The 16,316-nt window shown below is 40.7% G+C and overlaps 1 protein-coding gene across 2 annotated transcripts; it reads right to left on the bottom strand.

Moving 5' to 3' along the window:
- Window positions 1–1,862: 1,862 nt before the first annotated feature.
- Window positions 1,863–15,572, bottom strand: LOC122872986 (uncharacterized protein C4orf54-like). Of its 2 annotated transcripts, XR_006377343.1 has the most exons (3): window positions 10,715–15,572; window positions 6,725–6,844; window positions 1,863–6,573 (listed from the first exon to the last, which is right to left on the bottom strand). XR_006377343.1 is itself a non-coding variant. In XM_044189179.1 (2 exons), exon 1 carries the CDS (start codon window positions 15,098–15,100, stop codon window positions 10,739–10,741), a length of 4,362 nt encoding a protein of 1,453 aa, XP_044045114.1. In that variant the 5' UTR covers window positions 15,101–15,254; the 3' UTR covers window positions 1,863–6,573; window positions 10,715–10,738. The 2 variants fall into 2 exon arrangements, 1 of the variants encoding a protein (XP_044045114.1); XM_044189179.1 differs by lacking the exon at window positions 6,725–6,844 and having other exon boundaries at window positions 10,715–15,254.
- Window positions 15,573–16,316: the final 744 nt, after the last annotated feature.

Below are 16,316 nucleotides of genomic sequence, written 5' to 3'. Positions count from 1 at the left end.
CGAAAGTTTCCCATTTTGCCCAGTTCGTAATCCAGCCTTTATGTAAAATTAGAGTTGGGATACTGCTGAATATCATGTATATTGCAATATGATATAAAGGCTGTATTGCTGAGAAACTGCAGTCCCTCCTCTATGAATGGCAATGTCAGTTTGTCAGTCGGTCCACCACTTTGGCCCAGACTGAAATATATATCTATTGTATAGATTACCATGAAATTAAGTACAGACATTCATGGTTCCCACAGAATGAATCCTTATAACTTTGGTGATCCCCTGACTTTTCATCTTACCAAATCAGGTCAAATTTGTTGGCCAATACTTTGGTTTATGACCAAAAACCTGCAAAACGAATACAGTCCCATTCTTTGTGTTGTACTTTGAGCTAATTAGCAAAAGTTATTAGCTAACATGCTAAACCAAGATGATGAACATGGTAAATATTATATCTGCTGAACATCAGCATGATAGAATTGTCATTGTGTTAGCATGCTGACATTACAATTAGCTGTGCCTAAGTACAGCCTCACAGAGCCGCCTGCGTAGCTGTAGACTCTTAGAAACCAGTGATCCCAGTGTAGAAGTTCTTGCCTCCTGGTGGTTTCAAGTGAAAATTCAACTGGCAATCAGATAATTTCAAGATGGCAAACTCCTAAATGTTGTATAGATACACCAGATTTTATTAGAAAAGGTTTCCTTTCTACTCCATACTGTGAAGGTTGTGTCCACATTAGCATGTATTTTTGTTTTAAGTAAACTAATGGCCCTCATTTGTATTGAAAGTTTGTAGTATGTCCAAGGAGACAAAATGTACCTCAGTGGCCTAAATGTAACACACACTTGTTGATCCAGGTGAGGCAATAAATCTTGACTTTTCTTGTGTCACAGCTGTGACATCAGAGCCCCTACTGGCATCTAAATACAACAACTGGGCCTTAATGTAGATTCTTTAGAAACCACCAAGAGCAGCTGGGGGCAAACCAGTGTCTGCCAGTCTTGCTGCATCCATGGCAACCGAGTAAACACAGCAGCAAACTGTCAGGTTAAACTTAAGCCTCGGCCCGGGTGATGTTTCAGTGTCACCAGAAAGCTAACCTTTCACGCTGGCAGATGCCAAATTTGTGCTTCTGTTGGCATAAATCTGTTTGATTCCCTTTGACCCATGTCATTTACTTTTTTTGTATGTTTAACCTTATGTATCAAACTGCAGACAGCCACAATAATCAGGTCAGGGAGATAGAGGGAAATAAAATGCAAATATGGTCAACATATGAATGTTCAGAAACAATCAAAATCAGTATATAAAAATGTTTGAGAAAGAATATCAACCAGTGTATGAGTAGTGTGGGACACATGAATGATTGGACACAAGCTGTTTATTTTGAAAAATATAGGTCTTTGCAGCCAGACTTTTAGCTTTACTGTGCTGCATAGCAACAGAATGTGTTGTTTTCAATTAAACATATTTTCTTATGGTAATTTTAATAAATGTATTGACTACTTTGGTACCTAATAAATCACCATTTATAAAGCGTTTATAATTTCACTACAATGGCTTAATTGATGATTAATAAATAATTTATTTATACTTCAAAAATCAACTGTAAGCCATTAATAAGAACAACTTTGGGGGTGTCAGGTTGTAAAAAAGTCACACAACATGTCATCCAAAAAGCGTTCTTATCAGTGGCTTATAACAGATCTTTGAGGCATTAATAAATGCTTTTTTAATCACTAATAAAGCCATTAGTTACAACTTATAAACCTCCACAAAGAGTGGCTCAGTAGAAAGTATACCTCTTTTTACTATTCTGATATCCCTGCATCTGGATGATATTTGTAAAAAAACAAACAAAAAACTCACATAAAATTACATATTTGCTTTTTAATTTCTCTAACATAGGTTTCATCTGTTTTTTTTAAGTGGTCACATTAGATACAGACAAATTCATGCACAGAAACATTTTCAGTACCGTGCATTTTGAATTTATTGCAAACATACATGTAGGCTTTTCAGTCTTTGTTACACTCAGTCATCATATTCATTACTTTGTAAGTGCAAACACAGCACTCACCTCTCCTTTCAAGGTATCTCTCCATTGTCATCCTGACCTCTATCTTTTTCTGGGGCAGCCACGAACACAGTTTACATCAGGCATAAAACATATACAATGCCACTGTATAACTGTAAGGCATTTCATTCAAATATGTGCCTTTTTTCTTTGAACATTCTTAAATGCACTTATCTCAGACCATCTCACCTTCGGTTAACCCTCTTTCTTTATACAAAAGCAAGCTTTGATACAGTAAATTTCCAATATTTAACCTCAAAGTCAGCAGGTTTGTTAAAGGACATCTGGAAAAATGTTTTAAAACAAACGATATTATCTATGTTACAGTGCATCTTTGGGCAAAATTCACCAGAAACAATACAATGTTTCATTTTACATTTAACCAAGTCCATATAGTGCTCCTGCTATCACCAATGTTTACAGCTATTCATTGCTGTCAGTGTTGGTGACAAATTAGTAACAATCCAAGTGCATTAAGTACATTATTATTCACAGATAAAGGTCATACAAGAAACTAATAAAATGCATGTGGGAGAAAGGTTATGATCAGTTTTATGTTTATGACAACATTAGAATAGCTGGTTTACTGGAGCTTACAAATTATGTTTCTTATTTCTGTTAGTCTTCACAGGGTTTCAAAATGATATGTAAATGTGCTTTAATGAACAACTTGCTGATCAAACACATACTTTTAAAACTCTCTGGCAGGAGGTAGTTTATCATATCTCTCAATTTGGACTTAGTTCATAGTTCCTAAGAAAAGTTGTTGCTTTGGTTGTTTTTTTTCTTTGGATACTTTTTTAAAAAGTAAATACAACAGATTTATAATTCTAAATAAATAACTTATTTAAAAAAAAAAAAAACTTACATTGCTCTCAACTGCCTCAGGGGAAGGTTAATTTAGAATCATAATTAAAATACTATCATTACGAAGTACAATGTCTTGTGAATTAAATGTACAAATTTAAGTTACTTTTCACCTCAAAAGGATTAAATGTGCTAACATCAAGTTGCTCTAAAGAGCAAACCATGTCCAATCTACTGCATAGTCAACAACAAGTCTTCCAAATCACTGCATGAATTCATATCACTTATAATGAAATCAACTCATAGGGCAATTTATATAAAGTCTGTTGTCACGGAGGCATAATAACATGTATTTTACAGAATTAAGGTACATAGACTGACCAGCAGCTCCAAATACCTTTAATATGTGTTTAGATTTGAAACATGCTAAAAGTAGCAATCTACAGTTTGTATTAATTCTACACAATGACTTATGATGCCCCCACTGCATATTCAAAAGGAAACAGAAAAAAGAAAGTAATCTCAGAGCTTCACTGTACAGAAAGCAATAATAAAATATATTTAATTCTAGGGTGGATGTCATCAGTTAATGTGACATTTTAATGAAAACCTAAATTCATACACATTCAAAGAGGTCAAGGTGTTTAAACAAGAGAAACTGACATTGCTGTGTAAAGTGTAAAGACACACCCAACACATGTCCAGTTTGTATGCTCCTGTCTACAGTGAAGTAACATGACTCCTTGCTGTATGCTCACAGATTGCTGAAATGCCATACATAACACACAGACACATTCAGATGCACACGCACTAACTCCCATCTCGTTACACAAAAATGTAAAATAAACCAACACGAATAGAGGAAGTTATCCCCTAAATGTCTCAGCTGGCTCTGACTCATTAGGCCCAACACTACTAAGGAAATACTGTATTAAGTACACTGTTAAACCAGAGTCCCAGCTCCACTTCATCTGAGCAACACACTTGGTGTGTTTGTCATTTCTTTGCGCTGTAACATGCGAGGAACGTGCTTTTAAAATATAAACATACACCACTTCATACAACATATCAGCTGTGCAGGTATTAGCAGGATTTTTTGAGTCATGAAGTTACACATACTTCAAGTAGAACATAAGCTATGACTCCTAAAAAACATGGAAATGTTATTGTGAATGTGGAAAATTTGCGCTGGGAGGTTAAAATTATACATAGCAATGTCAAATATTTATCATTTACTTGGGACATCTTTAAAATATATTATTTTGAATTACAATAATTTGAATTCCTCCTCTGACTGAAGTTACTGTAAAAAAAGGGGTGATTCAACACTACCCCTTAATCTGGGGAGTTTTTTTTTTAATTCAGTGCAGACAAATGGTCCCTGTCCTCAGAAAACTGTGTAAATTACACATTAAAGGTTGTATTCACCATAAGTAATTATCTTTTTGTGTGAATTAAAGCAAGACTACGTAACTTTTAAATAACAATGGCCACTGAGGCCACAAGCAGCAGTTACAGTGGTGCAATTGCCCCCCCTTGTACCCCCATGTTCGGAAAAACGCAGCAAAAGTGCCCTCTTGGATGCCCCTATGGTAGATAAAATGTGATAAACAGCCCTCATGTCTCCACTTCCAGTAAGGAATTTGCAATTCAGTGCTATATACCACACCGCATACAGCTGGTGCCCTTTTAATTTTTTTCGCCCCTGCCCCTCAAACAGTCCGAGTCCGCCACTGTCTGGCGTTGCCCAATGCCCACTGAGAACGCGCTTGACTTCCTGCTGAGAATGTGGACACAGCTCTCAATCCAGTTATACAAGGACTGAATGGCTCTTTATAATGGCTGCGGTACACCATTCTCAAGATACAGTACCCTGGGGGAAACAGTCACAAGTCTTTCCACAAAACACAATAGACCGGATGGGCAGACTCCAATGACCCCTCCAGTATCCTTTCAAGGGTAAAGAGCTGGTCATCTATTTCATGACCAGGACAGAATTTGCACTGCTCCTCCTAGACCTAAGGTTTGACAATCGGTCAGAGCCTCCTTTCCAGTACCTTGGTATAAGTTTTCCCAGGAAGGTTAAGCAATGTGATACCCTAATAATTGGAGCACACCCTCTGGTGTGGGAACCACCACCCTGGTCTGCCAGTCCCCAGGCACTGTCCCTGACCATCACACAACATTGAGTAGGCGTGTCAACCAAGACCGCCCCACAATGTGCACAGCCTTCAGCATCTCAGTGCAAATCTCATCCACCCCCAGTGCCTTGCCACTGTGGAGCTCCTTGACCTCTGCTAGTGGACAAGGCTTTCCCAGAGCCTTCCAGCTTTGCCTCCTCTATGGAGGATTTGTCAGTTGGGTTCAGGTGTTCCTCAAAGTGTTCCATCAACTGTCCAACAATATTGTTTGTCTGGGTCAGCATTTCTAATCCCATGCTAAAAACAGCCTGGGCTAAACCCTGCCTTGCCCTCCAGAGTCATCTGACAGTTTGGCAGAACCTCTTCGAGAACTAAAAGTCATTTTCCATGGCTTCCTTGAATTCTTCCCACACCTGAGTTTTTGCATCCGTGACCAAAGAAGCTCCAGTCCTTCTGGCCTCCTGATACCTGCTGTTTCAGGAATCCTCCAGGACAAAGAAGCCTGAAAGGACTCCTCTGTCAGTTTGACGGCCTCCTTCACCACTGGTGTCAACCAGCGGGTTCTTTGGTTGCTGCTACAACAAGCACAGGTAACCTTTTGGCCACAACTCTGAGCAGTAGCTCCTGCAATGGAGGCTTTGAACATGACCCACTCTTATTCAGTGTCCCATGCTTTTCCCCAGGATGCAGGAAGAATTTTCTGAAAGTGGGAGTTTTACCGATGTCTCTTTAATAATGGCGGCCTATGGGGAGACATAGCAAGGCTGACTCGCTGTAACGTATCCAGTTTTCTTGAGCTTACATCCATGTCTCCTGGTGAGGTAAGGTGTGTTTACTTCTTGTTTTATCTTTGATAAAAACACTGAAACATTTATCTGTGACATCCTAAAACGGAGTGTAACAGTAGCACAACTACAGACATAATGTCAGCAAACTGACTCAGTAATGTCAGTTACACAGTAATATCTATCAAGTTTGCTAACATTAGCTAAAATGGTCATACCAAACCAAGAAAGGTTGTAGCAGCAAATCCCCTGAGTGTATTGAATTCATCAAGGTTGCATTTTATTGCTTATGAGTTCAACTTTTCATTTATAAAAAGATTATTTTTTTCCTTTCAAAAGTTACATAGTCTCGCTTTATTAAAGACATGGTAACATTAAATTCATAATAATAAAATAGTGGCTTGGCCGATAGTGTAGCTGTAACTGTAATAGAAGACCTGCTTTGTTTCCTTTTGAATAGACATGTTGCAGGGCCCAAACAACATTTCAAGAGTTCTAGATAGCAGCTGAATGGAAAGTATTACAAAGCAGATTCATATAGCAGTATGGCAGAGCATCAGCCAGAGGATGTGGCTGAATGCATTTACCCTACAAAGTGCTGCAATGCATACAGATTACAGTAAGGCTGCAAGAATAAACAACACAACAGGGTGGGGATACAAATTATTGTTGGTGGAAGTTGTCCTGCTGAATAGATCACAGGTAGGGAGGGGTGACGGGGGTGAAAACTGCACTTACGGTGAATGAAGGCAAATTCTTCGTTGGAGATGTCTAGAGATGGCAGAGAAGACGTAGAACAGGTGTTAAACTCAGACAGATTCAATGAAAAACAAGGTGAGATTTTAGAGGTGCAAAAGATAATTTTGTCCAGTTTATGACTTAGTCGTTGTCCTAAGCCATTGTAATGCAGTGACTTTTCAACCTGCAGTTCCTGGTTCTGAACCAGCTGACCAGATTCAGCCAAGTCACTGCAGGGGGCAAGCTACTTGATTTGTTTACGTAGGAGTGCTGCAGGTCAGCAGTGCTCTCCACCTCCTTCTCCCTGTTTAGGAAAAAAAGAGGGGGAGGGGGCTATAAAAAGTTGACCCCATCTCAGCCCCACAGACTCGCTTCCAAGCCGAGCTGCAGCAGCATCTGATCTCTCCGAGCAGCTGTCCTCTCCCTCCTGCATCAGCACAACAAATACTTTGCATTGCCTGACCTTTTCCTCCTGCATCACTATCCCAGCCATGCCCCCACGTCCCTCTGCCGCAAACACCCCCACCAGTTACATACACACACACACACACACACACACACACACACACACACACACACACACACACACACACACACACACACACACAAAACCTGTGTTCCTCTTCACACCACTACTTAACCCCATGTTAGGCCCCTGCCTGTCATGCACCCAGCTGACATGTATCCCTTATGCTCATGCAGTTGTATTACTGCTCTGACACATTAGCTCAGAATGGACTGTGACTAGTTGTAAGTGTGTATATATGAGTGTATGAGAAACTGAGAATGAATTTTACATTTTTTGGAAGAGTGGACTGCATCATTTAACAGAGTAAAGAGAGAAGAAATTACTCTATGTGTCTGTCTTTTTGTATTTCTTTTTATATTTCTGCATTTCTTTCTTTCTGTATTTCTGGCATCCCTGCTTGTCTGTTTAGAAAAAACGAATGTATGCCTTCATCTCCAGCTGGATGGATTATTGCAATTGTCTCCTGTTATACTTTCCCCAAAATATCCACTGGATAGCAAATAAGGAACCAGAAGAATTGAGCACATTATTCTTATTCTCAAATCTTTACACTGCCTTGCACTGCTGCAAAGTGCTGCTGCATGTCTATAAAAGCCCATTTCTCATATGCTTGAAAAATATACTATTTAATTACTATTAAACACAGTATGTCCCTTGTCCTAAGCAGTCAACTAGTAATGCTTAGAGCCAGAACCAAACATGGCGAAGCAACATTAGTAATGCTCCAGACAGAAAGGTGCCAACCTCTAAATAAAATCTAGATTTAAAAAAAAATATGCTTTCTGGTTGATTTGACTGGTTTGTTTTCTCCACAGGCATTTCCCTTCTCAATGTCTTTTTTTATTGTAAAAATGTTTTTGATTATAGTGCACATTTTAATAATAACTCTTGTCATAGCAGGAATAGCACAAGTGTAGTTAATAACATTAATAATGGTTGAATTTCACATTGGTGCCCTTGCATGCACTATGCATGCGGGTGACTGGCTTACTGGGACACAAACTCATGATTAATGTCATTACACTTGTGCTTTTCCTGCTATTACCGGTCAAAATATTTGCTGTGAAAAAGGCCTTTTGAGTTTAACCTGGAACTGGAATTTACACACAAAACATTACAGTGGAATACTAAATGTGGTAGGTGTGTTAGTTGTGTGTGAATTAAATTGTAAACATGATGTTGAAAATAGGAAAATATCCTTAAGCTCTCCTTGTCACAGCTAAGATTTTTTTTATTAAATGTACAGTACACAATAGTCATGTGGATGTACCTTGTATTTAATATGTATACAAAAAAATTACATATTTGAAAGAAGTGATAAAACTCTATTAGACTGGAATACTGAGACAAGCTTGGTAAATGTTATATATGCAAATGTGTTAGCATGCTAACGGTAAGCATTGCATGCTAAGATGTTAGCATTCAGCCCAAATCACAGCTGAGGTTGACGCAGTGCAGCTAATGGTGTTAAGCTAACCCTGAAAAACTACAGTATTTTGACAACATAGAGATGAGCTTGACAAGTCTGAGGTGTACCAAATTCACCACGGTACATGCAGAAAGTTTTAGTTTTATTTAGTGAGGTTTTGAGAACTCTGACACTAACACTTGTGCTACTAACTCAGTACAAGTAGAATTTAATTGCATTTGATTTGTGGTGCTCACAGTATTTAAAAATCACTTATCTGAATAACGTCTCTTTCCAGAAACAATTTCCTGTTCACTGAAGATAATCAACAGACCTCACTATGGTTTTACTTAAATAAGTAAGTTATAAAAAGTTTGTAAAGAAATCTATTGACAGTGAGGTTTGTGGAATATACCAATAACTGGTAAACTTTCTGGAGAGAGAAACTACTGTTGTTTTTGGAAAGCAAGATCTAAAAACCTCTAGCCTGCTTTGTGGGAAAATTAGTTTTTTGTTATTTGTGTGAATTGAACTTTTAAGCTACATATTATTCTGTTCCATGAGGAATCCAATTGCTTCAGTGACTTTCATGTGAATTCATCTACCTGAACCAACAGCCTATAAGTTCAGCATGTATTTTGTTAAAAAAAGGGCAATTATACCGCTGTTGTTATTTGTTGGAAATGAATGAAAACATTACAGTAGCTATATTGTATCCATTTCCATCTTGTGATAATTATTCACACTTCAACTGTGGACTGATCATTAGCATGATAACACAAGATGGACTGTTCAACCAATTTGGCCAGGGGAGAAATTTTCACGAAATGTCACGAACAAGGGAATGAACACATTAGAGAACTGTAATGTTATCCGAGTAATTAAAGCATTTATAACACTGATTAAGAATAACTTTATGTAAGGTGTCACTGACTGGAATAGTTTCCTGTGACACTTTCCAACCCTGAGAATAAACCATGTAAACAAACTCATCTCACACTATCAAAATAGCCCGACGGTGTGTAATGCAGAGAAAAGGGAACTCGCAGCTCAGTGGAGTCAGGTTACCTGTCATGAAGCTAAACTGCATGTCTATTAACACTGACATGCCGCTGCTTGAAGCAGCCAAGCTGGACTGCTGCAACATTTACAACACAAAAATCATGTAAAAACTCCTTTAGTACATCAGAACCTTTATGCAGGTCCACCTGACTGTGTGAATATTATACTGTTGTACAATAAGACCAAATGGTTTAGCATCACCAACCTCAAAATATCAAATTCCCTGTCAATTTAGGGCATGGCAAGTGACTAATTACGAGTATATTAAATATTAAATTAAAGAATACGCTCATTGCAGTGATTGAGTAGCATTTTGTGTATATACAACTCGGTCCTGAGAAAACTGTGTACCTCAAAAATGTCAGTTTTTGATAAATTAAAAGAAGTAGCCTTGTTTTAGCTTCATGATAATTTTTTTTTTGTTAATCCAGTGTTTTTTTAAAAGTTTTTTTAGCATTAGACTATGGGCAGTTTTCTCAATTCCTTAAAATAACATTTATTTTGGTTTGACACCCACTGGTGATGAAGATCAGTGAGGCTCAGATGAAAGCCCTGGATAAAGCTAGTAAGTGGATGTTGAGTTAAGATTGTTTTGTCAAACTACTCTTTTTATGGTTATATGCAACCAACTAAGTCAGAGATGTCTTCAAATGAGGCTACTTTTTAAGTTGTACTTAGTTTTCTATACATGTAAACATATTTTTACTTGAGAAATATGATAAATATATTAAGAAATATTTAAACTGAGTATTATTTAAATTTTAATTGAGCGACAATACATGTACCTAGTACTTTTTCCACCAATCTTTGTTTTATGATGAATGTGACTGAACTAAACTGAACTGCACACTTTCATTACAATGTCACACACAACAGTTTTATGTACAGTCAATTTAATCATTAGATTTTACATTTAATGGATTCAGTAAAGTTAACAGTAAGCTTGTGTGCAACATAAAAAAATACAGTTTTAGATGATTTTATCTGGTTTCAATCAAATAATGTTAAACAAATGAAAGCACGTTTACATTCACTTGCAGACACAAAGAAGACGAGTAGCAGGAGTCAAGGGGACAACACTTGTTCTTAATCAGGTTAGAGGGGAATTGGGAAAGGTGTGTCCATCAGTCACACAGAAATTACCTCTCTGAATGAACATATGGAATATAACTTACGTGTATGATAAGATGTTTCCTTGGTCACCGATGCTCCACTACAAAGCTCATTGTTGTTCCATCAAAGGAGGGTGGGGCGATTATTCTTGGACCTTGTTGCGTTGTGATGCTGATAACTGGCTTCCTGTCTGAGCTTGCTGCGCCTCCTCTGGCGGTCACATGTCCCAAGCTCACAGGTAGTTGCAGTGGCCCTTGTGGAGCCTCACCTGTTGCGCTGTAATACGCACTCTCTGCGCCTGTTGCATCAGTTTCTGGCCTAGGGCTTCTGGCGTTTTTGACCTTTTCTCCACCTGGATCCTCAGAGTGACATGGTGACTGTGGCAACAGCACCTGGGCTGGCAGAGTGGGCGATGGGATGAATCCCGGGTAGATCATATAGGTGGGGGCGTACGCTGCTGGGCTTAGTGCCATGGGGGACAGAGAGAGAGGCACAGGGGTGACAGGGGTAACAGGGGTGACAGGTGCCACAGGAGAATTGGGCATGGGTACATCAACATACTGGCCTGTCTCAGGGTCAAACAGTCTCTTTGTGGTGGCCTGTATGGGAGTGTCCACCAGGTAGTAATGTCCTGTAGTGGGGTCCAAAAGCATCTTGCGCTGGGTTTGCGGGACTGTCTCTCCGGTAGAAGGTGTAGGTGACACAGTTGGGACAGAGGGAGAGAAACATAGCACTTGCTGTTGTACTTGAGGCCCTGTTGTTGCCCCCAAGTGATGGTAGATGCTTGAAGCTGGGTACTCCATGATTAACGGAGACCTTTTCTGCTCAGGCATCGTTCTGTCACCTGTTTTGATTTGGTTTGAACTCACTTCCCTCGAAACAGGCTCTGGATTCAGCAGTTTGATTTCATTTATATACCCCAGCCCCGGTATGGTTAAATAGTTCTCAGAGTCTGAGCAGGCCTGTGCGACAGAGGGATTAATGGGAATGATTTTGACCTTTCCCTGCTCCACCTGGCCGTGTTTCGGGGGCTCTATTTTCACCGACAGCGGTGACACCGGTGTCTTGAGGCTTTTCATAGTTGATGATGTTTGCAGCGCAGAGCTTTGTGGAATAGGGTTGCTAACTGAACTAATGCTGACACGTGCCTTATTGCCAACATGAAGGACACTTTTGTTACTAAATGTTTTACTTTGCTGGGATTGTGTTTTAAACGTGTCATCGTTATACGGAACATGTATGATACTCAGAGCTCCTTTATCTTCCTGCGGTTTGCATGTGACTGTGGTGTTTATCAAAGAATGGGGAATCCTGTCAGTGTTTGTCATCTCCAGCTCCTCTGCTCCCTGCTCCTCGCTGGCAATAAGTGACAACACATGGCTACCTGTGATTGGTTGTGGAGCTTGAGTTTTACGCTTCCATTCATTTCTATCAAAAACATAAAGCTGCTCCATTGTTTTCACTGCAGCTTTAAGCTTCTCTAACGCAGCCTGTTTTGGCACTCTAGGCTCATTTCTCTTTTCAGCTGTCTCACCCACAAACTTTTCCTGCCTCTGTTTTGCCAGTTTGGTTTCAATATTTGGCTGAATTTCTGACTGGTCAGGGTGTAGCTGCTTGCATACAACAGGTGGTGCCCTGCTAGTTGTGCAATGTGATGGTGTATTTTCACTTTGAGATGTTTCAGATGGGATTCCTGCCTCTGCCTGTGTCTGTGACACCTCAGCTGTCCGTTGTTTAACATTTGTTTTTACAGAGTGACATTTAATCACAATAGGAGATGGTAATACATGCTTAACTGGCTCCTTTGTGGTCTTTTCCTCAAGTTTATCAGCTGCTGTGGAACATTTACTGTCACTATTATCCAAAGAAACAAAGCGATAGGAACTTTTGACCAATTTACGGACATCTCTGACGTGATATATTGGTGTTTGAAACTTGCATTTGGTGTCTCTTATGTCTCTAACGATGAAGTTTGGAATTTTATCTGAAGCAGATAAAACGTGGCATTTGGCATCACCTGCTGCCCTGAATGTGTTAACAGTGTTGTAACTTATTTTAGGGGTTAACAGATTGGCAATATTCAGTGTACAGCCTTTATTTTCCTTCACACTTCTCAGGCATATTTTGATCTCAGGGGTTTTTCCCCCCTTCTCGTTTTCTTCTTTGCCTATGTTTCCATCATTGCCTGTTTTGAACTCTTTTTCACATTTTTGTGGGCCAGCAGGTGCTCCTGTGACAGTTGGATGGCTTGGCAAGCCTTCTGTAAAATCCTTCTCTCTTGAAAGGAGCTGGCAGCTTGGAACAAAAAGCAGTTTTGTCAGCATGCTGCTGTTGTCTAATCCTTCTTTTGCTGTGGTCTGTGTGTCACTTTCAGGTTTAGGCTCACCTTCTTTCGGTGAATTAAATGCACTAGTTTGACTGTGGCTGAGCAGTGCTTTCGGAGGCTCATGTTGTCCCTGTTCTGCATCATCTGGTGCTTTGTTGCTTTCCTGCTCCTCTGCAGGCTCACAGGAACTAGGTCTGCTGCCCTCCAGGTGTTGATCATCAGCAGAATTAACAGTGAATCCTGAGCCTGATTCTGATGTCTGTCTTTGTAAGCCTCTTCTTTGACTCCTTTCTCTCATCCCATCTTGATCTTTGAATTGAAAACAAGGTGAGAGTGCTGGGTATGTGTCACAAATTTCACCCCTCTCCATTTTGCGCTCCTGTTCAAACTGCATCTTTTTGGAAATCACATTTTTTAACAGACTTGATGCAAAAACTGCTCTTTTGTGTGTATCCCCCATGCTATCTGCTTGATGACACTGCATTTCACACCCTGACCTGGCCAACACAGTCCCAGTAACCTCATTGGATCGTGCTTTCTTGGAGCATTTTAGACGTCTGGCGTCTTCAGGCGCTTCAACATTACAGCGGAAATTCAGTGTGACTCCACGCTGCTTTGGCTGAGCAGGATCTTTCAGTTCGATCTTTTTGGTAGAAGAGGAAGATTGTTGAGAAGCTGTTCTCTTGTTCAGTGCGTACGTTTTGGTTTGTGGAGCTTTCATGCCGGTAATAGACTTGCCATGCCTCTTACTGTCCACAGTCTTATTCATTTCCAAAGTTGCGCTGGAAGTCTTGTGCGCAATTACGCTCCGCTCTCTCCCCCGCGATATGTTTCCATAATTCCAGTCCACATAAGCTGACCATTTATTTAGCCCATATTCCGACATAGAGGACTCACTGGAGGTGCTAAGATTAATGGCATCGAAGTATGGACATGCCAAGCTCCGGAAAGACTTGGCGGTTAAATTGCGCACCTCTTTATCAGCGTCGTCCAGCTCACTGATGGAGCTGGACGCTCCGCTGGAATACTCATTAATATCTTTCCGTCTTAGTTTGGTTGCAAGGTGCTGACGGCCCGGAGCAGGGATGAAATATTGAGCTCTATCGCACAAGGGACCCGCTCTGGCGCCAGAGCTCACAAAAGAGAAATGGCTCCTGTCTCCAAAGTGTTTTGTGTACCCACAGGTGCTGTTGTCAGATATGTTGACAGGCGCGTTCACCGCCCTGGAGGATGTTTTTATTGATACATGAATTTTCCCCGCATTAGCGTCTCCGCTTTGGTTTTTGCACACGCTTTCATCTGAGCTGGCACATTTGTCCGAGTCACAAAGATCACTATCCTCCTGCTCGGTGCTGACAACTGCTCCACCAAGATTAGACTGCACTTTCGCCTGGCTCCTGCCCTCCAGTATCAAAGTCCCCTCCTGCGTGTCATCGCTTTCAAAAGACGCGTAATCCACAAAGGAATAAACCAGGTTGTTGTCTTCAAAATCCCAACAGGTCCCTCGCCCCAGGTCGTAATCTACATCGTGGTCAAGCTCCGTCAGCTGGATTTCGTGCGTCGTGATATAGTGGGACTCGTCCTCTACGGTGTCGGAGCCGCAGTGGTCGGACAGCACTGCGCTGGCACCATCATCAGACTCCGTCTTGCTGTTCAGATACATGTCCGTGTATTGGAGCTCATCACTCTCACTGCACACATGCTCACTGCAATCACTCGGGTCGAGCTCGGCCTGGCGCTGCTTCTCATTCGCGGAGTCCTGATCGGTGTTGGGAAGTTTGATCAGAGTTTCCAAAGGAGGCTCACCCGAAACAGGCCCGTCCTTTACCAACTCTTCAACAAAGTTCTCTGAAATGATTTTACCATCATTGTCATGCTCCTCTTGCTTTGAACTGTCGTATTTCATAACAGACAGCTGGCTTCCCTCGCCAGTGAAAGTCACTTTCACTGTTTTTACGCCGTCCGGTTTCATGTCCAGATCCACATAGTTGGACTCGTTGCTTTTTGTCTCGGTGGCGTGGCCCTTACTGTCCATCTTGTCCTTATCCTTGTCCTCTGGGAGCAGCTTCCTGTGAAGTTCGTTGTCATCTCGGTAAGTGAGAGTTTCCTCCGCTGCTTCCATTTAGTCCGGTCTTACCGTCAGGTGGTCCTCGTTTACGATGTTATCCCAACACAGGACGGAAAACTCTGCAGGCTGGAGGGACTGGAGGACGGAGAGCGAGGAGGGTGAGTGGGAGAGAGAGAGAGAGAGAGAGAGAGAGAGAGATGGGAGTCCCAATGGAAATCCCACGATGGTTTCTCTATGATGTGAAGTGTGGAGAGGCTGTGTAGCATTTTCAAAGGTTTACATGTTTTACAGTCTATATTTCTTTGTACAAGAAGCACGTGGCCTTATGAAACTAACCTACAAAAAGTGCCAGGATTCAGCACCTTTCCTGGAAGAACAGCTCCTCTCCATGAGTTTTTCAGAATTGCTTAAACACATTTTCTGAGACATTGTTGCATTTTTTTAAAAAACAAGTGCAACAGAACTTTATATAAGGTGCTTGTTGTGAATAGGCAACATTGCAGAGAGGTGACATTGACATGGACAAACTTGTGAATAAACTGATTCTATTTGCAGTGTTGCGTATGTTTAAAAATAATAAACTTGACTCCTGTTCTCAGTAGCTTTCAGTATATTCACACCGTGCCAAGGACATGTGCAGGAAAATACACACAGACATAAACAACAAAGAAAAGCCAATATAAACATACAGGTATAACGACAAATGGACAAACACAGTATCGAGGTCAAATTGTTACTGTATATACAGGGTTGTGGTCTAGTGATGAAAGTAAAAGAGTGCTTTGGGTGTGTAAATATATTGTATAGATAATGTACTAATATTGGCTCTAATAATATTTGTGGAAGCCATCAGTGCCCTCTCACTGAAACAGCTGCCTTTCCTTGATGGAGAAAAATATTCACCACCAGCTGGTGCCAGTGAGCTAAAAGAATTTACTATAAATTCATCCATTCATCTGTAGATGTAAATCTAATCTGTTATTCCCACTCCCACCACTGGGCCATGCCGGACTCGTGAGAGACTGAAGTAAATGAAGGATTGGGTGTTTCTGTAATAATGTTTGCTATCAGGGACAATGCTGAATAATGTATCTTTCATAGTAATGATCTAGTTATTAGAGCTCTGTCTAAGTGTTGAAGACAAGTCAAGTGTTGTTTCTGGACAGGGCCCCAGATTGGTGGTATGCAGCAGGGAGGGGTTGGGCCAACAGTTGCTGCATGTGGAGGGCACACTGACAGCAATATCAAGGACAGAGGCCACTGGTATAAA

The sequence above is a fragment of the Siniperca chuatsi genome, linkage group LG3, assembly GCF_020085105.1.
Source record: "Siniperca chuatsi isolate FFG_IHB_CAS linkage group LG3, ASM2008510v1, whole genome shotgun sequence".
NCBI lineage: Eukaryota > Metazoa > Chordata > Actinopteri > Centrarchiformes > Sinipercidae > Siniperca > Siniperca chuatsi.
This window is presented reverse-complemented; position numbering and strand designations above follow the sequence as displayed.